Genomic DNA, 18,643 nt, shown 5'->3' on the forward strand with positions numbered 1-18,643 from the left:
CCTCAGCTTCCCAAATGCTGGGATTGATTATAGGCACGAGCCAGTGAGCCTGGCCCCTATAAAACTTTTTTGTTTGCTTGTTTGTTTTGAGGCAGAGTTTCATTCTTGTTGCCCAGGCTGGAGTGCAATGGCACAATCTTGGCTCACTGCAACCTCTGCCTCCTGGGTTCAAACGATTCTACTGTCTCAGCCTCCTGAGTACCTGGGATTACAGGTGCCTGCCACCACGTCCGGCTAATTTTTTGTATTTTTAGTAGAGACGAGGTTTTACCATATTGGCCAGGCTGGTCTTGAACTCCTGACCTCAGGTGATCCGCCTGCTTCAGCCTCCCAAAGCGCTGGGATTACAGGCGTGAGCCGCCAAGCCCGGTCACCTATAAAACTTTTAATATCTAGATAATATTTTACTGAATCAATGTCTCCTGCTTTGTTTGCCAATTCCCTATTGATGGATATTTCGGTTGTTTTCAACTTTTCACATCATTACACATGATCTCATGTTCATTTTGTAACATAACAACGTTTATTTTTTTGGAATACATTTTTGTTAGTGGAATTGCTGTGTCATTAACAAATTGTTTAGGTCTAATTAAACATGTTCATACTGTGTACCAAGGGGAGATGTAACGTGGATAGCACCAAAGTCAGGGAAGTCTTTCCGGCTCCTGGTCTGCTGGTCTGCCTTTTTGAAGGCCTTGGACTGTTACAGCCATACTCTGGCCTTTCCCAGGCTTTTCTTTCCCTGGCACGGATGCAGTGTGTGCGGTCAGAGATGGCGAGTTCGGGACCTGTCCGAACCATCAATCCCCAGCCAGGCCCCGCTGCAGCCGCTGCGGTGGCACTCCCAGCCCCTGGGAATTCATCCCCAGGTCCCCTCCCCGACCGCAGGAGGGCGTGTTAGGGGAGCAGCTTAGGCAGGCAACGATTGCACCATCCACGGTTTGAAAAGGAAGTCCGGGAAGCGCAAGGAGGAAACTTGTACAACCCAAAGGTTGAGTCCCAGCATCCACACTCGGCCCCTGCAACGACCCTTCCACTCCTACTCGGGTTCCGATCCCTTCCCTTCCATCCCGTCTCAGCCCAACCCTATGCTGGGCAGTGGCCCTTTAAGGAGCTGTCACGATGGCGTCGCTGGCCCCGCCCGGCGGGGAGGGCCGAGAGGCAGGGGAGGGGTTGGTGGTGGTTGCGGGGATGGGGCGGGTGGGGGGGGGTCTGGGTCTATTTTTAGCTTCGGGTCGGGTCACGTGACGGGAGTGACGTCTCCGAATGTTGTTGTTGGTGGCGGCGGCGAGCGGAGCCGGAGGAGCCGCCGCAAAGATGGAGGAGCCGTCGAGGAGGCGCTGCCGTCGCTGCCGCCGCCGCTGTTGCCGCCGCCGCCCGCGAAGCCGGAGCTCGAGCCGCAGCGGGTGAGCGTGCCGTCCCGGCCCAGATCCCGTCTTCCCGGCTCCTGGGACGCGAGGCGGCGCCCCCTCTGCCTTCCGTCTCTGTCCGTAGGCTCCCAGCGCGCGCGCCGAGCTCCGCGCCCCCCTTCCTTCCTCCCGGGCCCGGGTGCCAGCCGGCGCTCCCCGGGAGCGTCGCCAGCCCGGGAGCTGGGCATCGGGGTTGCTGCGCGCGCCCCTCCCTGCCCCTCCCAGACAGGGGCGCCTTCCCTGCAGGTAAGGGAGGGGCCCGCCTTCCCGCGTCCCCAAATGGCTCGGAGACCGGCCGGGGTTGTCAGATTTGCCCCTTCCCTGGCGGCGCATGTTGCGTTGCAGAGCCATTTGAGCCCTGCACCCGGATTCTGTGCAGATCCCTCTTCGCTGGACACCCTTTTCTTGGTACTCTGAGATGAGGTGTGCTGCCCACCCACAGCGCTTCTCCCCATAGCTACGAACGCATCTTTGATTTTATGTCCTTGACTTGTGTGCATGAGGAGGGGGACTGCGGAGTCCACCTTACTTCTCTCTCCATTATTCTCACCCCGTCTCCTCTGAGGCGTTACTGCGTTTGTTCCCACCCTCTTCTCCTGTCTGACACCCTGGAGCCAGGATGCGAGAGCTAGGAGATGAAATGGAGCTCCCTCCCCAACCCCTTCTTGTCTGGGGTGGATGCCCCCCATTTTTCATCCCGGGTCTGTATCTCATGGAAGCGGGAGCACTACCAGTGTCTTGTTAATTGGGGGAGTCAGCTTCTCCACCCCACCCTTCCCTGGGGCCCTGGGGAAGATGAGAAGTGACTAGGTGTAATTAATTAATCTGGGAGTCTGGTGGGGGCTGTTGGAGTGGAGAGGTTGGGTGCTTCCTTTGGGAGAGGAGATGACCACCTGATACCCCTGACTGATACCCCTTTTGAGATGAGGTGTGTCCCTAAAGAGGAAAGGTAACAGCTGCAGTTGCTTTTAGGAGGGTGCAAAAGGGACCCATATCTCTTGTCAGTGACTACCATGCTTTTGGGACCTGGAATTAGATTTGGAGCTTGGGGAGGTGGTGATGATTTGGTTCAGTGTCCAACTGGGAAGGGAGGATGGAGCCAGATTATGGGAACAAAAGGAGGTTGGGGGGAGGGTGAGATCCAGGAGTCTTGGTCAGAGGGACCCCTGGCCAGATTGCCTTGCAGGATTGCAGCCTGGGTCTGGGTCCTGCCTTCGGCCTCCTCTTAGGTTCAGAGGATGTAGGCAGGCAGGGATGGTCTTCAGTCTCCCAAGTCCTAGGCACCCTGAGCCTATGCTGGCTGTTGAGATGCTGGGCTGGGCTGGGCTGGCTGGGCTGGCTGGTGGATGAGCCATGTTGGGGACTGCCTCTTCTTCATTCCAGTATTCCCTCCTTCCTCTCCCTTCCTAAACACAAAGCTTGGGGAGATCTTGGTTTGTCTCCTTCCTCTTTTCTTGACTCCTCTCTTTGCCCTCTCTTCACTTGAACTTGGATCTGGGCTTTCTTGACGAGGCAGTAGGGGTCTCTCTGAGTTAGAGAAATGGGCTCCCAGCATCTCCACTCTGTCCTGGGAATGTGGGCATGCCGGAGACCAGAGAGACAGATCTCAGGTGCGGGTTACTTGGGGGCAAGGATGGAGAAAATGTTAGTTCTGTGCCAGCCTCCCCTTCTTCTCCAATATATCCTCCTACTTTGGCTGGATCGTGTAATTTGGAGGGGGGCAGCAGTTTCACATGCCCCACCCACCCCAAGTAGCTCCAGAGACAAAGGTTTGCTTTCCCTTCTCTAGGGGTGGCATCTTAACTGTGTGTTTAGAAATGGGGCCTGGGAATGTTGGGGGGTGTCATTTGTGTTCCCGCATAGTGGGGGAGGGGGATCAGCTATAGGAGCTGGGGGTAGCGCGGTCGGTGCTAAAGTACCAGCTGCTCTTTAATAATTAATTCTTCCTACTCACATCCCTTTGAGGAGGGATGTCTGGAACACAGCATCAGGCTCAGCCAGCCTGCTAGAGGACGCACTCCTGTTGGTGGCGGTGGTGGGGGGAGGGGGAGACAGCAAGGGGGGGGTGGTTCTTGGCATTTTTGGAGCACTGTAGCTTGCTCATGAATGAAAACCTGATGCAGCCAGTGAGGGGGCCTATTGTAGCCGACTTTAGCTAATTAAACTTTCTCTGCCTTTCTTCTTCCCCATCCCACCTCACCCCAGGCCTAGCCCCAGCCCTTTCTTGAATGGGGACCCTGTTTGGTAGTGCTGGGAAGAGGGTATCATTCTGCCTGAGGTTTTAGGGCAAACAGACCCTGTCTACTGCCCTCTGCCTCCGCCTCCTCCCTTCCTCCCCTCTCACCACCCCCCCTCTTTTTTTTTTTTTTCTAGAAATAGCAGCCTCCTCCATCTGGCTTGTGCAGATGCCTGGAGCTGCGTCTGAGCAGACAAACAGAAATGGGCCGATTGCAAAAATGAATTTGTCAGCCTGGTGCCTTTTTTCCTTCCCTGTCACCCTCCCCCTTTCCCTGGTTTGGGGCCTGGACATCCGACTCTGCCACCCTTCATGGCTCTGATCCTTCTGGTTTTCTGTTGGCATAGCTTGGGGGAGGCACTAGGCAACAGAAGCTCTCAGAGGCTGAGGAAAGTGGTAGGCTGTGGCCATGGTCAGGAAGGGTCAAGATAAGTTCCTAGTGCCTTTGACCTTTGGGTGGGATGTCTTGGCTTGTAACTTTTTTTTTTTTTTTGAGACGGAATTTCACTCTTATTGCCTAGGCTGGAGTGCAGTGGCGCAATCTTGGCTCACCACAACCTCTGCCTCCGGGTTCAAGTAATTCTCCTGCCTCAGCCTCCTGAGTAGCTGGGATTACAGGCATGCACCACTATGCCTGGCCAATTTTGTATTTTTTTAGTAGAGACAGAGTTTCTCCATTTTGATCAGGCTGGTCTGGAACTCCTGACCTCAGGTGATCCGCCCGCGTTGGCCTCCCAAAGTGCTGGGATTACAGGCGTGAGCCACCGTGCCTGGCCGGTTTGTAACTTTTTGATGAGGTTGTTGAGGTAGAGTGAAGCAATCTCAGACTCCCAAGACTTGGTTCACACTGCTTGACCCTGTCACCTATGACCTAGGGGGTTTCCTGTCCTGGGGCCAGAGCAGGTGTGTTGGGAGGGGGTTTCATGGTGGTACTGGAGTCCAGGTTCCAGAGAGGGTCTCCAAGGGACACCTGACTCCCCAGTAATTTTGAGGGAGTTGTTCGAGCGACAAGATCGCTACAGGTTAACATTGTGAACCTATGGCCTTTGGAGCATTGCATTGTACCATGTGCCCCTCACTTGTCTGTCCTCCTCCTCCCACCCTTTGCCAGAGTTTGGGGTTTCCACCCTGCTTCCCCAGGCTCAGCCCTGAGCTTGTAGGGTGAGATGCAGCCTGTTTCCTTCGTTCATCCTAGCCCGGCTGTCTTGGCTGGATGTGGGAGGTGGTTTTGGATCCTGGAGTAGGGTAGGGGTCTGTCTGGAAGAAAGAGTTGGTGTGAGGTAGTGGGGCAGGATACTTGGGGTGGGCAAGGGGTCTGCCTACTTGTGATGTCCTGGAAGTTGGGCCACTCCCTGGTTTGGCATCCAAGTGTTAGGTCATCTGGGACACAGCTCCTGGTCTCTGACTGCCCGCTGAGACCCAACGGATTTCTCTGGCAGATGTAGGAACAAACAGCTCAGGTTTTAAACATCAGACTCCCCTTCTCCCCTTCATGCCCCACCCCAGACAAGAATCTGTGCTTGTCCCAATCAGACCGTGAACATTGCTTTGTTTTCTCAGGGAGGCCCAGCCTGTGGCTCTGGTTCACTTGGGAGACTTGATGGGGGTGTTGGCAGACACTCTTTACAGGTGGACAGGGGCCCAGGGATCCTGCTGAATTTTATAGGATGGGGAGGAGTAGATGTAGCTGAGTCCTGAGCCCACCATGAATTCAAGGAGCTACTCCCTTCCTCTTCTGCCTCAGGGGTGAGGATCAGTGCCTTTAAGACCCAGAGAGACAGTGGGTGGGTTAGGATGATGGGGGCTGGGGGCTAAGCTTAATCTGGTTTCTGTGCCACTTGGGGCTATGCCCCTTCTGAGCACCTTGTTGTGGAGGTGCCTCTGAATGTGGAGATGGGCTAGGCTACTCAGGCTTCTGTGAATCGTGGGAATTTCTGAACCTGTGTTCCCCAGCCCACGGGAAAGGGTGTGAGCGGGACTGGGTGCCAGCCCTGGTGTGGGCGCAGGCTGAACTGCCTGCCCACGTGGGCCCTGCCAGAGCACCAGCAGCCCTACGTGCCACATTCCTGAGCTTGGCCTCAGCCCTGCCTGCGTAGCCTTTTTTGTCCTAATCCCATACCTGTGCCTGTCAGGAGCAATTTAGCCCCTTCAACTCTGCCCCCCAGTCTGAGTGTACCTTTCTCCAGCCATAGAGTCCAAGCCCTGTGGGCAAGAGCAGACAGTGGCAAGCCTGGGACCTCAAGGTCTTGTGTGTGCATGCGCACGCGCGTGCGCATGTGTATTCACGTTCTTGTGTTTCTGCCATAGCTGGCTTCTGGGCTCCAAATGGACCCCACCCTTGGGAATCTGATGAGAATGCAAGGTTTACTGAGAATTAATCCTGCCAGGAGGTGGGGCTGTCTAGGTGGGGCAGAGCTGATTGCTGGTTCGAGGCTTGGGGAGCAGAGTTAGGGCTTAAACTCTCAGCAGCTCACAGCCTCCTCTGATGGCTTCCTGCTACCTTGCTTTCATTGGGTATTGGAAGGCCTGCCTTCATTTGGAAGCAAATGAATGAGATCATGTCTGGGGTGGATCGTGGGCTGTTAAGGGATGGGCCAGGTGGCTGTGTGCATAGTGTCTGAGGCTTGAGGACTAACTGTGGGGGAGAGCTGGAGGAGTGGACATGGGTTGCCAAGCCTGTAATACCTCCTCCTTTACTATGCTGGCCTCAGCAGGGCTACCGCTGGGCCTTTTGTTGCTTTTGTACGAACTGGGAAAAAATCGTCCCTTGTTTTGGGTGGACTCAGCATGTCAGGCCATGGCTTGGCAGGCAGGGCACAGGCTGGATTTTATACCTCCCTAGGCCAGACCTCCTTACACAGAGCACAACCTGTACAATATACACAAAGCCCTAGGCTTGGGCCCTGCACCTGCCAGGCCAGGGGTATTAGATTTGGAATGGAGAGGTCTCTGACTTTTCTCAGTTCCTGGAAAGAGAAGCTATTGTCCTGGTCTGTTGTTGAACTGGGCGAGACCAAAACGGAAGTACATCCATATTTCCAGAGTTGGGTGGCACAAGGATCAGAAAGTCGAGAGAAGACCCCTAGAAGTCCCAGCTTAGGCTATGGAGGCTAGGATACCAGTTTCTCCCTTAACTTCTGCCAGGGACTCTAGATCAGCCCTGCATCTCCCCACTGCTATGGATAGAGATCAGAAGCCCCCTGCACTTTCTCCTTTGGTGCACACCTAGTACCATGGCAGGCACTGTTGGGAGTCTATAGGGTCTCCCCACCTGGCAGTAGACACTCACCTGAAAAGGGGTCTGTTGGGTTTGACCACCATAGCCATTTCTTATCCCTTGGGCTCTGGGAGCCTCATCGGTTAGTAAGATAAGAAATCAGGGTCTGGCCGGGTGCGGTGGCTCAAGCCTGTGATCCCAGCACTTTGGGAGGCCGAGACGGGCGGATCACGAGGTCAGGAGATTGAGACCATCCTGGCTAACCTGGTGAAACCCTGTCTCTACTAAAAAATACAAAAAACTAGGCGGGCGAGGTGGCGGGCGCCTGTAGTCCCAGCTACTCAGGAGGTTGAGGCAGGAGAATGGTGAGAACCCGGGAGGTGGAGCTTGCAGTGAGCGGAGATCCGGCCACTGCACTCCAGCCTGGGCGACAGAGCGAGACTCCGTCTCAAAAAAAAAAAAAAGAAAGAAAGAAACCAGGGTCTATCCAGTTCTGCTGATTTCCGCTGTGGCTGTGGGCAGGTATCCCTCCCTCTCATCCCTCTCATCCCCAGGTATAAACTGACAAGCTCCAAGGTCTCCTTCGACTCTCAGACTCCTGAGTTAGGGGCCTCTAACCCTGCTCCATCTCTCCCCAGGGATGCCGTTCTGAGTGCCTGACTGCCTCGCCCCGAAGGATGGCCTCGGATGGGCATTAGAGGCACGGCGGCCCCGGGCTCCCGTCCCGTCCGTCTGTCTGTTATCGTCTGTCTCTCTTGACATCACCGCAGCTCCACCCCCTCCTGTCCCAGCCCCCAACGCCAGCTTCCTGCAGGCCCAGAGCCGGCATGAACTCTCCCAACGAGTCGGGTAAGAGCTGGGCAGTTGGAGAAGAGCACCCTGGGGTAGCTTTGGATGCAATGGGCTGTGTGGGTTTCCCTTCCAGGCCAGCTGACCTTTACTGTCTGATCTATAAGGGAATGAGGGGGTCAGGAGTGGAGAGGTGTTGCAAGAAAAGGCCCATGAGGTAGACCTGGGATTTGATGGATCGATGGTCTGGCCTGGTCCTGGGAAGGCAATGGGTCCTACTCTGCCCCCCCATGCTTGCCCTCTCAACTTAGGGGAATTCGGCTCCACCTCCGCCTTCCCCTGCTAGCCAAGACAGGCGGGTCTGAAGAGGGAGTGTGTGTCCCTGAATCTCTCGGCAGTCTGGGACGAAGTTGGAGGAATTGCTTTACTATAGCAGAATGCCCAGCTTCCTTTTTGTGGTGGTGGCTTCTTTACTTGATGGAATGTTTGTGTTCCATACTTTTTTCTTAGTGGAGGTTTACAAGGGCACTGGGCCTTAACTTCCGTGTATGGGTGCGTGGTGTTGGGTGGGAGTGGGGTGACGTGGGTAGAGGAGTCTCGGCTCTCCTCTGAGTCCAGGTAGACTGCCTGTCTTCCTCTTGGGCCGTTCATATGATAGATTGCTAATCTGGGGTCTTTTACTCTGAGATTTCCTGTTCCTCTCTGCTTCTAGGACCCTGTCCAGTGCTGCCAGAAATAGTCTATTGGGGGGACTCCAGGCAGCTTGATGTGCAGCTGGTTCTGGATGTGTGCCTGTGAGGCTGTGTTCTAGTGGCCTGAGCTGGACCCTCAGCAGTTTCCCAGGAGGGTCATGGGCTGGTGTGGTCAGAGTCATGGCTGTCTCCTCCTCTTTGGCTGTCTCCTTCTGCAAGGTGTTAAAGGTCCATCTTGCTCAACTTTAGCCGTCCATGGCCCATAATACGCTCCATCTTTTTATGTAGGGGTGGGTGGATATTTCTCCTTTTAGAGATAGGACAATTAGGGCCTAGGATGAATACCCATTCGCAGGATTGTACGGAAGCAGCATGAAGGAGGAATCCAGACCACCCCACATTTTCTTCCCCGTCATCCTTCCTGCAGGGTTTGCGGTTCCCCCTCAGATATTCCTGCCTCTGCCCTTGCCCTCATTCAGCCCATAGGGGCTGGGCTGGGTGGGCTGCCCGGCTTTCTTGCTTCCCCCTCTGAGACTGGATGGCGAAGGGAAAGGAGAGACCTGGGTCCTCATCTGTCCCTCATGCATCTCGGTTGAACACTACCCCAGCAAGCTCAGCCATGTCAGGCAGTAGGGCCAGCTGCTTCTTTCCTCTGAGTTGTGACGCTGACCTGTCCAGGAGCCATCTCCAGTCGGTGCTTCCCGTGAGGCTGGGGTCTAACTCTTGGCCATGGGAATTGAAGCTGCTGAGAGGCATCTGTTGGTGGCTTGGAGAGGATTTTTCCCAGGTTTGGGGTTTCTTTCCCTCGCAGGGAAATGTGATAATCAACCCAGGATAGATGAAGTTATTGGGTTACCTTTCCAGACGTGGCGGTCTGAGTTTCCCTTGCAGCTATCTCTGTGGGAGCTGACAGGAGTGCTGGAGTTGCTGGACGTGTCCACCAGTGTAGGAGGCCAGTGGCTTAAGAGCCACTGCTGAGCCCTGGCCAGGAGGGCATCCTGAGTGGGCCTGTGGAGTGGGCCCCGCCTCCTGGCTGGCTTTCCAGCTCCCCCCAGCAGGGGGAGATGCTGTCTTCTCTGTGTTGGGGAAAGAGGGAGAAAAGGAGGGGCCAGGGATTGGGAACCTCATTTTAGGATTGCTGAGAGGCTTTGGAGCTGGGGCAACTGCTTGGGGATGTTTGCTTGAGGCCCTTCCTGCAGAGTATTCCTGGGGTTCTGGGACTGGCTTTCCCAATTGTGGGGTTCCAGCTGCCCTGGGCCAGGGAGATAGCCAGCCTGCCTGCAGCTCTTTCTTTCTGAGGGGCCTAGTGTCTGCCATTCCCAGAGCTTGGGCTGGCATCTGGGCTAGGGCTGGGTTGCCCAGCGCCTGGCAGAAGCCTGGAAACCACATGCCTTGGAACTCGGCGGAAGCATAATGAAACCACCGATTGTAGCCAGAGCACGCGGGTGTCCACTTCCCGTAGACACCCTGCAGCGAGCCCCAAGAAGGAAAGGTATGGGCCACGGGGCAGGAGATAAGAGGTGAAGGATGGAAATGGTTAGTCCCCAGGGTCTACTGCAGCCCCTGAGCGCCTCCCACCTTCTCCTCACTTCCTTGAACACTTGCTCCTCTTTCCCCAGAGTACAGAACAGCCGGCTGGGTAAGGGGCAGAGCTTCTGGTTTCTCTCAAGTCCTCTCAGCGTAGGAGCTTTTCTGTTTGGCAAGTCTTCATTGAGTATCACCAACAGGCTCAGCCTGTGGAAGATAGAAGAAAACATGAGATGGGCCATCCCTGGCCCTCACAGTGAACATGTTAGCAAGAGAGACTGTTTCTGGTGAGGGGCAGCAGGTGGAGACTGTGAGTGATTTCCTTCTGGGGCCCACCGCCCAGGGAGGTGGGAGCTGATGACTTCCCTCTGGCTTGGGCTGCCTGCCAGCCTTTGACTTTATTTACCTCTTTTGCAGTCTTGGAATCACGGGTGGAGGCTATTGATGGGGTTGCCTGCTTCCCTGAGACCATTCGCTGATCTTTGCTTTTTCTTCAGGCCACAGGGGGCTTGAGGATTAAGGCTTTCTTTATTTTTCTGGAACTGATTGCTTTTGCACGTTCTCTTCAGTGGGGCTGAAAGGCTGACAGAAGTTTCCCTCAGCTCAGACTCGGCCCAGCCAGGTTGGAGGAGCCACCCAGGGGCCTGGGACCCAGGCCAGCTTTGGTTGAACCCTCTTCTCTGTGCCATTGCCCAGAAGAGCAGGCAAGAGTGAGGCCCACTGTGCAAGCCAGTCTGGGTAGCAGCGGGGCCATGGGGGAGGCGGCCAGGATCCTTCTCCCCAATGTGGGAGGAAGACAAGCTTCATGACAACACCTACCTGCCTAGCACCTCCCAGAACCCTTACACTTTCTCTCTTTCCCTTTCCCAGGATGGAGGGCAGCAGCCCCCTCAACCCCTGCTCTCTGGGTGACCAAAGAAACTGGGGCATGGGTGTAGGGTGGAGCCAGGAACCTTGGTGTCCTGCCTCCCAGCCTCGGGCTCTGCCTCTAAGCCCCCGGGAAAGGCAGGCAGTGAGAAAGTGGGTCAGTCCTAGCATGGGGCTGGGGTCTAGGAAGTGGACTCCTGGCCTCCCTTCTCTACGGAGGTGTCCCCAGCACACCTCTGTGTTCACTGCAGAGTGGGACCTGCTTCTCCCCTCCTCTTCCCTGCTCTGTCATTCCAAAGGGATTGAAGGCTTAGAATGGAATGGCCAGAGAAGGCAGGGTCAACCCTGAGGGGAAGTAGTAGATGCCAAAGTAGGTGTTCATATTTTTTCTGAACTTGGCTTCAAATGAGAGGGTTCAGCCAATACTTAGCATGGGGCCTGGCACATGGCAGCTCCCAGACCATACTGATGGGCTCCAGCACGACTGGGATAGAAGGGCAGGAAAGAACAGGAGGGCAGGCAGGCCTGATGTCTGGGGCTCAGGGAAGCTGGCGTCTCACACTCCATCCAGGGTGCTCCTGGGCCAGCCCTTGGCTTCTTCACTGTGCACTAAGCAGACCTTGCTTTCTTTTGGTCAGGGTCCCCCATCCCCCACAGCCTTTGGGCTCAGGAAATGGAACCTGGAGCCAGGGTTAGGTGCTTTCCTCCTTCAGATTCAGAGGGCTAGGAGGTCAGAGTGCAGCCTTTGAGGGAGGGGCAGAGTGAGTCTGGGGAGGACAGTCCTGGCTGTGGGTGAAGCTCATGTACCCCATGCTTGGTGAGTGCTCCATAAGGTTTGTGGGATGATACATGGGTATGCTGGATGGGAGAGAATGAAAAAGAGAAGTGAACTGCAAGGAGGGGGGCTAAAGCATGAAGGATTGAAGTTAGACATTAGGAGGACCTTGTATCACCTGAATCTCAGAAGAAAGAAAGACATTTGTCCCCATCCCAAACCTCCTCTCTTATTCCCTTGGAGGGTTCTGGGAATTGCACTGAGGATTTTCTGGCTCTGTCTGACACTTTGCTTCCTGTTTCTCGGAGGCTGTAATGGTGCTGGGAGCTGGCTGCCCAGCTCCTGGCTCCAGCCACCTCTGGGTGTCCCTGTCCTGGGTGCTCCTATCTTCCCTAAGCAGGAGGGCCTCTTTCTTCGATGTCTGGGTGCTCCAGGTTCTGGGGGCCCTGCTTTTGAGTCCTGGTAACTGACGACTTCCTCTTTAGAATAAGCCTCTCCTGCCACACTCTGCTATGCCTGGGGGAGGCAGAGAGAGCTGGGACAGGGCTAGCCAGCCCTTCTGGTTGCTCCTAGCGTGGGTGGGTGGAGTCCTGGGCTGGGAAGGGTTGCTGCTCCCGGCTTTCTGGGCTCCTTTTAATCTGCTGCCCATCACTCCATTGATGGAGACCTTCCCTTCCCTTCCTCTTGAGAGAGCCTGGTTGGCCAGGATGAGGTTGGGGCAAGGGGTGGTGAATGAGATCCCCAGCCATACCATGAGATGTCCACCAGCGCTAGGCCTCTGAGGGAGTACTGTTCCTTGCCCTTTTTCTAGAATCTGCCCTGGCTTAGAAGCTGCAGCTCCAGACCACTGTTTCTTTTCTGGTCCACCACTGGGTACCCTCTAGCAACATATACATCTCGCTAGTCTAGGACCTGGGAAAGCCTGCCTCTGTCTATAGGTGTGGTCCTCCTAATCCTCCCACTCCCAGCCTGAGGGCAGGAGACCCCTTTGCCATCCCTGACTGGCAGAAGCTGGCTGGGAAATTGGCTCCAGGAGCCACAGCCACTGTGTCCTTGGTTGGCCAGCTCCTCCTGGGCTCCCAACAAGAGGGTGAGGTCATCCAGTCCAGAGAGAGGACAGGTGTCCCTGGCTGCATGCCTGGAGTGGGGGTCAAGGAGGGGGCTCCAAAATAGCAACTGTGACATCAGGAAGCGGGAGGGGGATGCAGACACAGGAATAACCAGGCTATTAAAAGGCTGTAGTGAGGTCAGGGGGCCAAGTGGGATCTTTGTACCAGTGGGAGGCACAACCTGAAGAGCAGGGGCAGGCCAGTGGTGGGGAGGGTGGGTGAGTGGCACTGGTCCTCATGGCGCATCAGCCCCAGGACCGAGGGAGCAGGGGCTGTGCTGCCAGGCCTGAGGCTGACTGATTGGGAATGGCTGGATGCTGAAAAACTCTTGACTCTCCTTAGCAAGGCTCCATCCTCAAGTCTCTTCCTACTTGAGCACAGGGGTCATTATACCTGTTAATAGAAACCCTGGGAAATGGGAGGCAGTGGAGTGTGGTGGTTAGAGCTCAGACTTGAGCCTCAGACATCCCAGCCCTGCCATGTAAGCAGCTGTATGACCTAGGGTGAGTGACTTCATCTCCCTGTGCCTCAGTTTTCTCATCTGTACCTCTCTCCCAAGGTCACCACACAGAATAAATGAGATGATGGGCTGGGCGCGGTGGCTCAAGCCTGTAATCCCAGCACTTTGGGAGGCCGAGACGGGCGGATCACGAGGTCAGGAGATCGAGACCATCCTGGTTAACACGGTGAAACCCCGTCTCTACTAAAAATAATACAAAAACACTAGCCGGGTGAGGTGGCAGCGCCTATAGTCCCAGCTACTCGGGAGGCTGAGGCAGGAGAATGGCGGGAGTCCGGGAGGCGGAGCTTGCAGTGAGCTGAGATCCGGCCACTGCACTCCAGCCTGGGCGATAGTGCGAGACTCTGTCTCAAAAAAAAAAAAAAAAAAAAGAATAAATGAGATGATGTATATGATGGTCTTAGCACTGCACCTGGCACATTGCCAGGGAGGAGCTACCTGTGCTGTGAGAATTGGCAGATGTTCCCTGGTCCCCTTTCCTAGACCGGTGAGGAAAGGGGACCAGGGGACACCTGTCTGCCCAGGATGAGTATCCCTACAACCTAGGAAGAAGCTGAGGCTGAGCAGCCTCTGGAGGCGACACTCCAGAATGAGCGGGAGTGTTTAGGGGACTCTCTGCTGGTTGAAGGGGTGGGGAGGCACCTCTCAACTCTGTGGGAGGGCAGAAGTTAAGCAAACCTCCATGGGGCTATTAGAAATCCAGGGAAGGTGCCTGTCTGCCAGCCTCTCCCAGGCCCTTCTGATTCCTTTACCTGCTTTGGAAGGCAAGAAGGAAGACGGAGGCTTGAGTCTGGCTTCTTGGTCTCTATCCCCTGGCTTGCTTGACAAGAGTAGCAGCCAGAGCTGCTCCCAGATGCATGGGTACCCCAGCCGGTGTCCTTCCCCAGCCCAGCCTCTGGCCACCCAGCGCTGTGGCCTTGGCCCTGAGTGCAGGCCCTCCCCTGTTCCCATCCCCCTCGCCTGGCGCTTCCTCCTGGGGTAGAACCGCCTCCCCCCCATGGGGCCTCCTGGCAGCCGGCCCGCAGCTCCCTGAGCATGCTCCACCTATTTATAGACAGGGCCCTCCCCCAACTGCTATTTCAGTCTCCTGCCAGCTGCCGGCGGCGGCTCATTCGGGAAGGAGGAGCAGGGAGCCGGGCCCAGAGCTGTCACCCAGGGTTGGGAGGGAACACAGAGCCCGCCTGCCCGCTGAGCTCCCCTTCCTGTCCCAAGTGCTCAGCCATACCCCAGCTCCTAGGAATCAGGGAGAGGCTGGTGGTCAGATGCCCCTCTAGAGCAGAGCTGGGCCTGCACCTCTAGGGACTCCCTGCCCCTCCTGCCGCCAGGAGTGCCCAGGCCGGATGAGGCACTTCCCCACCATGCGGGTCCCATCGGCAGTGGCCTGAGGGAACCTTCGCAGTGCGGGCTGCCCGACCACCTTCCCTTCAGCCTGCTCCCCGCCTCTGGCGGCCCCCTCCCTGGCATGCTGCTGGTGCCCAAGGCTCAGGGGCTCGTGGAGATGCTGCAGACCATCTATGAGACAGAATCCTGTTTCTCAGCAGATGGGATGTCAGGCCGGGAACCATCCTTGGAAATCCTGCCGCGGACTTCTCTGCACAGCATCCCTGTGACAGGTAAGTGCCTTGGTGTCCCTGCCTGCCCTCTGTCATCAGGCATCCTTGTCCCTGGGCTGAGCATCTGGCCCTGAGCCTTGCATAGATAGGGTCCTGCATAGATCTGTCTTGAGAGTTTTGTTGAGAATACACGGGGCTGGGGGATCCCTGCTCAGAGTGGCCCCTGTCCTCCCTGCCCAGAGCCTGCTACTCCCCTGTGCCCCGCAGCTGTACTCTGCTACATCTCTTCCAGTCCCTTCGGTCTCTGGCAGGGTCAGCACCCGCTGCTGGGGGCTGGGGGTTACTGGAGGATCCTGGCCTAGTTGGCACTGTGGTCAGAGGGGAGGAAGTGGGTCAGTGACCCGCCTCCACGCTGCCTGCTCCCCAGGTTTGGGCAAGGGAAGAAGGCATAGTTGGGTGTCCACAAGAATAAAGGCTACCCCAGCTCCTCTGGCTTGGTTCTTGGGGCTAGAGGATCCAGTACAGTGACTTCCGCAAGTCCCCAGCCAGGAGTCTCTTGAGAATCAGACACTTGGGGAGGCTTGGTGCAGTTGTGATAGAGTTAGGCAGAGGCTGCCAACTCGGGTATTGAGGGGCTTGGCTGCCTTAGCCCCTAGCTGGCTCCCGATAGCACTTTTCTCCCCAGGTCTGGGTTGATTCCCATCTCATGAGGATGAAGAGGTGTTACTCTGGCTCAGATGGGCTTCAGGACCCCCTAACCCTGCCACCGTCTCAGCAGGAACTTTTTTGGCTCTTGGCTAGGGGTGGGGTCCCCCAGAGCTGGGCCACTCCCTCCCTCACTCTTGGGAACCTGTTGGCAGCATCAAGCCTTCCTGGCACAGCCTCCCCACCAGGCCGGCACCACAAGATGCTTCCTCCAGCTCCCCTCCAGGGAGGGGCCTGCTGGACCCATGCCTGCTCAGCCCCTCCTGGCAGTGGCTTGGCACTCAAGTGTGGGTGTCTGTGTGTGTGCATGTGAATGGGGAATCCTTGCTTCTGGAAATGTGGGTGTGCATCCCAAGCTTCAAATTGGAAGGTGGGAATTGTGTGCCTCTGCAGGTGCCTGTGATTTGGTGCTGAGCTGCCCAGGGATAAGGTTGCAGTGGGACTTGGATGTGTCAGAGCATGAATGTTTTGGGAAGATTCAAAAGATCTTTGGAATATGGACTGTCACCTGCCCAGGCAGGGATGCCCATGCAGTGTTCTCATGTAGAGGCATGGCCCTGAAGACTAGCCCTGCAGGGTATCCATGTAGGCCCTGGGGATAGGGGCATTACCCTGGGGCCCAGCCCTGTAGGCTGGGGTGGGGATGGGGGCGTAACCTTGGGGACCAGCTCTACAAGATACCCACGTAGTCCCCTGAGGTAGGAGCATATGCCTGGGGGCCACCTACACAGGTCCCTGGGATGAGGAATAAACCCGGAGGGCTGGTTCTTATCCTGGTCTGGAGTCCACAGGTCCAACTAAAGACCCTGCCTGCTGGCCTCCAGCCCATAGCCTCTGGGACTCAAGGTGGTCTCTTGGAAGACAGAATAATCACAGAGCATCTTCTTGGGACAGCTCCACCCTATCTGGCTTATCAGGTCTACCCATCCTGCCCTGTCCCCTCTGTTCCTTGCTACCAGCAGGAGCCAGCGGTTGGCTGGAAGTTTCCTCCTCAGCTTGTTCACTCACCTCCTTTCAGATTGTACCCCAGAATCCTCGCAGGCTGGAACCCTGCTCTCTCATCTCCTCCCTAGGCCTGGCTGCCCCTGTATGGACTCCCAGGCAGCCCCTCTCTCCAGATCCCTGTCTCCCCGCTTCACCCCCAACACTGGCTGGCCTTCAGAGTGGTGGCTTGGTCCATGCTGGCAGGAGGGAGGCGTGAGTCACCTCAGCGGCTCGGCTCGGGGAGAGGGCTAAGAATGTTCCCCCTGCGCAGCTCTGATGCTGTGTCTGTGACGCGGCTAGGGACAGATATAGGCCTGGAGCTCTGCTGCCTTGTTTTTTTTTTTGGACTCTGGAATGTAAATAGATGTTTCAAATAGAAACACTTTAACCTTTGGGTTAAAAAAAATCCACCCCGGATAAACACGGCCATGAGGGCCCAGGCAGCCTGGTGTTTCCCTCCCCACCCCCTTTCCCTGTCTCTTGATCGGTCTCCAGACAGGATGCAAGAGCCTATGGCTGAAAAAGCAGGTGTCCAGGGAAGCTTCTTTGGACAGTCTGAATTGTGCAGGTCTCCCAAGCCCAAGGCGTTGGAGCAACGGTCTTTCGAGGGTGGTGCCTGCCTGCCACCTCCAGCAGCATCTTTGGAACCCTATTTTAAGGGCAGCCTTTGCTCTCTGGGCTGTCTTGGTTGCTGCCATTGCCCAGCACCTAGCACAGTGCCTGGCACATGGATGAATGAATGTCACATGGGGAGGGCTGGAGTCCAGAATTGCTGGCAGGATTCCTGGGCTCTATTCTGGGTCTTGGACCTCTGGTTGAATAGAGACAGCTTTAGTGAGTCACCCCAGCGGGTGAGACAGAGCCTTAGCCTACCAAAGGACAGGGGCACTCTGCTGTTCTTTTTTTTTTTTTTTTTTTTGAGACGGAGTCTCGCTCTGTCACCCAGGCTGGAGTGCAGTGGCCGGATCTCAGCTCACTGCAAGCTCCGCCTCCCGGGCTCACGCCATTCTCCTGCCTCAGCCTCCTGAGTAGCTGGGACTACAAGCACCCGCCACCTCGCCCGGCTAGTTTTTTGTAGTTTTTAGTAGAGACAGGGTTTCACCGTGTTAGCCAGGATGGTCTTGATCTCCTGACCTCGTGATCCGCCCGTCTCGGCCTCCCAAAGTGTTGGGATTACAGGCTTGAGCCACCGCGCCCGGCCAACACTCTGCTATTCTTGCTTGAAGAGCGGGGCAGATCTCAGCATCTGCTCTTAGCGATCAGAGGTCTCCCTTGATGGATGGAGTCTCTGCCTGGCCACCCTGCCACAGCCCCCCAGTACACAGTGAGCACCACCATCATCCAAGCTGGGTTCTGGCTTGGGGAGCCTGGGAGTTTGAACTCTAGTCTGGGATTCTCAAGGACACAGAGGTGGGGAATTTTCTGCCTCCCTTATGTGGTCCCTGGATTCCCCTTTGTCCTGTACTGGGTGGAGCTGATGCTCAGACAATGTGCAGGACTTTATGAGACGGCATGGAGGAGGAGTCTGCTTTTCCCATGGAGGGAGGGTGTGAATCCTGCTTGTGCCAGGGAGGAATGCTGTGGACACTGGGAAGTGCCATGGGGTCCAAATTTGGTCTTAGGGCTTTCCCTGGATATTCTTGTTTGTGCTTTTCAGACTTTCTGGGTTTGACTGTGTGTGTAGGTATGTAGTGCCAGGAGGGGAAGAAGTGCAAGACTTGGGGGTGAGAGTGGAACTATTATAATGCACTAAGTGACAAGGCTATCAGGTACTTTCCCTGCCTTTTTTTTTTTTTTTGAGATGGAGTCTCGCAGTTTTGCCCAGGCTAGAGTACAGTGGTACGATCTCGGGTTGCCACAACCTCCACCTCCTGGGTTCAAGTGATTCTCCTGCCTCAGCCTCCCGAGTAGCTGGGACTGCAGGTGCACGCCACCATGCCCGGCTAATTTTTGTATTTTTAGTAGAGACAGGGTTTCACTGTGTTGGCCAGGCTGGTCTCGAACTCCTGTCCTCGTGATCCGCCTGCCTCAGCCTCCCACAGTGTTGGGATTACAGATATGAGCCACCACGCCTGGCCCTTGCCATATCTCTTTTAGGAAAGTATTGATAGCTATGGTGTATAATTGAGAAGGATCAGAGAGGTTAAGGAACTTACTGGACATGGTGGCTCATACCTGTAATCCCAGCACTTTGGAATACTGAGGGAGGAGGATCACTTCAGGCCAGGAGTTTGAGACCAGCCTGTGCAGCATAACCAGA

The 18,643-nt window shown here is 56.0% G+C and overlaps 1 protein-coding gene across 12 annotated transcripts in view; it reads left to right on the forward strand.

Moving 5' to 3' along the window:
• Positions 1–1,247: 1,247 nt before the first annotated feature.
• The window catches only part of HDAC5 (histone deacetylase 5), a 49,047-nt gene continuing 31,651 nt past the window's right edge, over positions 1,248–18,643 (forward strand). For 4 of the 12 annotated variants that reach the window (XM_033182807.1, XM_033182808.1, XM_033182801.1 and 1 more), the window contains exons 1-3: positions 1,249–1,406; positions 7,501–7,711; positions 14,680–14,754. Coding sequence is in view for 8 of the 12 variants with exons in the window: in XM_033182801.1 (XP_033038692.1) it covers positions 7,690–7,711; positions 14,680–14,754 (97 nt within the window). In the remaining 4 variants the exon portion in view is untranslated. Of the gene's footprint in view, positions 1,407–7,500; positions 7,712–14,257; positions 14,755–18,643 lie in introns of those variants that run through there. The other 8 variants (XM_033182812.1, XM_033182804.1, XM_033182813.1 and 5 more) reach the window with 4 other exon arrangements.

This window comes from Trachypithecus francoisi, unplaced genomic scaffold (assembly GCF_009764315.1).
Source record: "Trachypithecus francoisi isolate TF-2019V2 unplaced genomic scaffold, Tfra_2.0 Lachesis_group20, whole genome shotgun sequence".
Taxonomy (NCBI): domain Eukaryota; kingdom Metazoa; phylum Chordata; class Mammalia; order Primates; family Cercopithecidae; genus Trachypithecus; species Trachypithecus francoisi.